We start from the raw sequence: 4,533 nt of genomic DNA, 5'->3' as shown, positions 1-4,533 counted from the left end.
AAATTTAGCAATTTGCTCTAAATGTTCTTCTATTCTTCTAAAGCAAGCCTCATTTTCTTCAAATCGTTGTTCATCTGTTTCTTCGGGCTCATAAGCTTCTTGTTGCATCTGCAACCATTGATCATGTTCTTCTTTTTGCTTTTGGAACCATTGATCATGTTCTTCTTGTTGTTTTTGAAACCGTAGATCATTTGCTTCTTGCCGCCTATTGCAAGCCTGTATATAATCATTCAATGAGTCCTCCAAAGATGGTTTTTCAAGTTGGGATGGAGGTAATTGAAAATCATTTTGATTATTAACAAAATAAAAATTGGAGTAGTTTGGTTGAAAATCATTTTGATTATCAACCCAAGAGGGTGGAGGAAGTGCATCTATGGTTGTAGTTGTTTCTTGCGGTTCAAAAATTGGGTTTTCAAAAAGTAATATTTCTTGCGGTTCAAAAATTGGATTTTCAAAAAGTAATATTTCTTTCTTTTTCCTATCAATATGGTCGTCTAAAGGCAACAACTTAGGATAGAAAGAACGACGACCCTCCATCAAATAAATAAACAAAATAACAAAAATAAATAAATAAAGAAGTAAATAAAATCAAACAAGTAGGGCTGTGCAGTCGGACGGATCGGACGGATCGGATTGCGGACTGAGACCCCCGGTCGGATATCGGATTTCAATTTTGACCACCCTAACCGTTTTTTTTTGTTGACTAATCCGATCGGTTATTTTTTTATTTTCGGATTGGATCGGATCGGTCGGATATCCGTGTTGTAATTCGGTTTTATCAGAATGTAAAAAACTTAAAATCAAATATTCTATTCATGGATGATGGAACACCTAAGTACCTAACTAATGAACTACTTAAGTACCAAAAGCCACTAACTATTAATTACTAACTACTTAACAGCAAAAATAAGTAAATAACATAAGTAAACTTATAAAAGTGTAAACATATAATCAGCAAAATACAAATTAGCTTACATATAATCAGCAGATTAGCTTACAAGTTACAACTTACAAGTTACAAAATTAAAACTTGTAATGAGAATTTTAATTGTTCATAGCAACAGCATCACTGCATCAGTCTCCAATCAGCACATCAGCATTCTTCTATGTCTATTCTTCTTCAAAAGAAAGCCAGATATCCAAAACTCCAAAAGCAATATATGAATATATGATTAATATAATATAGAGTACTCTATGTCTATTCTTCTTCCTGATAAGTGAACACATAAAAACACAATAAGTTCAAAACATTTGTAGTTAGTTAGAATTGACACAATCACACAAACTGAAACTGTAAAAGACTAAAAGAGTGCTCAGATAGCTTTTTTTTCCATATCAAGTTAAGATTGGGGGCACACTACTCAATGAGTATGGCATAAACACCACACTTCAAAGGCAACATACCAAACCCAATTCTATATATTCAGAGAACATGGTGGAAGCATCATCATAGCAGAATAATACTTATACTGTAACAACTAATGAATTATATTTAAATAGCAAAGACTCAAAGAGTGCTCAGATACTTTTTGTTTCCATATCAATTTAGGATTGGGGGAACACTACTCAATGAGTATGGCATACACCACACTTCATAGGCAACATACCAAACCCAATTCTATATATTCAGAGAACATGGTGGAAGCATCATCATAGCACAATAATGAACATTTATACAGGTATAACTTATAAGTATAGTGAGTCAGAAGTCAGAAGTCACATTTAGACATTTAGTCAGTACTTATACTGATACCTGAGCTCAATGGCAGCAACATTTAAAATGTTACCTAGCCATGAGCACTTTCCAGTTTCCAGTTCCAACTTCCCAGCCTCACGAGGGACATTGATTTGAATCATTGATACACATACATGATACACTGATACAGAGGCATAAATTTATCATGAAATCAAATAAGTAAATAAGTAATCACAAATTCAGATTTCAAAATAAATTAATGGAAACTATAAACATACAACAATTGTAGGCATTCCAGTTCCAGTGCTGGATGTGCAGCACAACTCTGCAGTACAAAAACAAAATGGAAATTAAAACTTAAACAATTAAACAGATCATTGCTGGAAGTTAGAAGTATATACCTTTCTCAATCCTTTCAACATCTTCAATATTTTCTTCAATTGAGATTGGTTGGTTGCTTAACCTTAGCCAATCCTGTGCACACACCAATGCCTCAACAATTCTAGGAGTTAGGGAACTCCTAAAGGCATCAAGCACCCTTCCACTTGTACTGAATGCTGATTCTGAAGCAACAGTTGATATTGGAACAGCTAGAATATCCCTTGCCATTTTAGATAAGACAGGGAACCTTTCAGATTGTTGCTTCCACCATCTTAGAAGGTCAAATGAATCATCCTCATCCACAATAACCTCAGAGAGATACACTTCCAACTCAGTTTTTTTCCTAGACAAATCCCCACTCACCAATTTTTGCTTCTTAATCTGAGATTTCAGTAATGATTGAGGTCTCCCAACAGAAACTGAATCAGATATTGTTATTGAGGGAGAACATTTTTCAGATTGTTCAACAGACTGGACAGGGAAGCATGCAACATAATCTTCAAACAACTCCTTAAGGCCAACAATCACCTTATCAAACATTATTTACCCTTGTCCTCACCATATAACTGGTTAAACTGAATGGGCATATACTCAATTTTGTCCCTGGTGTCTAAGATATTTGCATAGAATATCAAAAAATTCATTTTTTCAGGCTCACCCCAATACTTATCAAATTTTGCCCTCATATTTTTACCCATCAGTTTAACACTATCTTCTGTAGCTTCCTCCATATTTTTCAACAAGCAAGACAAATCAGAAATCTCAGAGAAGAAGGTATTAGAAGTCACATACAATGATCCAGAAATCCTAACAGTCATTTCATAAAAAGATTTCAGAATCATAACCAAAGATTGAATGGATTCCCAATCTAAGAAATCAGGTACACTTCCACCCAAATCAGATTTAAATGAATTGTCATGATCATCATATGCTTCAAATACCTTCTGAAACAGTAATGCAGTATTAAGCATCATATATGTGGAATTCCACCTTGTAGGGACATCTAGACACAGAGAATTCTTAGCTTCCACCCCAATTAGATCAGCTAGTGATTTAAACTTCTGCAACCTAGCAGGTGAGCTCCTCACATACCTAACAGCATCCCTGACTTTCTTAACAGAACTGTCACATTCTTTCAACCCATCCTGTACCACCAAGTTAAGAATGTGAGCAATGCACCTCATGTGCAAATACTTACACCTAACAGCAGTACAACCCCAAGAGCCCAACTTCTTCTTCAAGAATCCTAGGGCAGTATCGTTGCTGGAAGCATTATCTACTGTCACACTAAACACTGATTTTAGACCCCAGTCCAAAAGGCAACTCTCTAAAGCCTTTGCAATACTTTCCCCCTTGTGGGAATATATAGGAACAAATGAAATAATCTTCTTTTGCAGCTTCCACTCACTATCAATGAAATGTGCAGTTATGCACATGTAGTTTATTCTCTGGACTGAGGTCCAAGTATCAGTTGTGATACTTACCCTCTGACTGCTAGTCCTAAAAAACTTCTTCAAGTTGACCCTCTCATCAGAAAATATCTTGAAAATGTCCCTACTGATAGTCCATCTTGAAGGGATTTTAAACCTAGGACAGCAAACTAAAACAAACTTTCTAAAACCCTGTCCCTCAACAATCCTAAAAGGAAGTTCATCTAAAATAATCATCTCAGCTAAGGCTCTCCTTATCAAGTCTTGATCAAACACCCAAGTACCCAACACCCCTTCAGTTCCTTCACTACTTTGAGTTCCATCAGAAGAAGGTGCAGGTTGGAATGTGAGTAGGGACTGCTTTGTCTCCTTAGAGTGAGGATTTTTAAGGCAGTTTACCACATGAAGTCTGAGAGAAGAAGTCCCATGTTTCTTGGTCTCACAGCAATACACTTTTGCACAATATATACATTTTCCTTTGATGACAATGCCCTCACTGTCTTTGATCTTTTCAAAGTGATCCCAACATGGAGCCCTGGATTCAACATCTTTCCTTTTCTTTGGAACAGGTGGAGGCAAAGGCTGCTGAGACTGAGGAGTAACAGTCTCTACAGCAGGTGCTTCCAACTCAGGTTGGGTTCCAGATACACCAGTAACACCACTAACACTTTCCATCTAAAAAGGGGAAAGTATCAGTGACACAGAATGGGAAATCACTCATTGAAAATCATCAACAGATAATGGGCTTTGTCACATACACACATGTATCAATTAAAGTGTTAAACAAGCAGAATTCAGTGAATTGAACATTTCATCATGTATGCAGAATTGCACATAAATGATTTAAGGGTCACATATCCATAAACTTACAACTTACAACTTACAAATTACAATTTACAATGAAATCCATAATCAGGCATTCAAGCTAAGTAGGTGTATGCTACTTTATATGCTCATCATTTATATGGATTTCAGTCACACACTCCCACATTTATATGGATTTCAGTCACACATGAGTACAAGACA

General features: G+C 36.0%; 1 protein-coding gene across 1 annotated transcript; it reads right to left on the bottom strand.

Moving 5' to 3' along the window:
* Positions 1 to 2,616: 2,616 nt before the first annotated feature.
* On the bottom strand, positions 2,617 to 4,182 carry LOC109164070 (zinc finger BED domain-containing protein RICESLEEPER 2-like). The gene has a single exon (XM_019312825.1). It carries the CDS (start codon positions 4,180 to 4,182, stop codon positions 2,617 to 2,619), a length of 1,566 nt encoding a protein of 521 aa, XP_019168370.1.
* Positions 4,183 to 4,533: the final 351 nt, after the last annotated feature.

Source organism: Ipomoea nil, unplaced genomic scaffold (genome assembly GCF_001879475.1).
Source record: "Ipomoea nil cultivar Tokyo-kokei standard unplaced genomic scaffold, Asagao_1.1 scaffold3056, whole genome shotgun sequence".
In the NCBI taxonomy this organism is placed as follows: Eukaryota; Viridiplantae; Streptophyta; class Magnoliopsida; order Solanales; family Convolvulaceae; genus Ipomoea; species Ipomoea nil.
The sequence above is the reverse complement of the archived record's forward strand: the minus strand, read 5'-3'. Positions and strand labels throughout refer to the sequence as shown.

Excerpts from the sequence above, each read along its gene's own strand:
- LOC109164070 (XM_019312825.1), bottom strand. The coding sequence starts at position 4,182 with ATGGAAAGTGTTAGTGGTGTTACTGGTGTATCTGGAACCCAACCTGAG.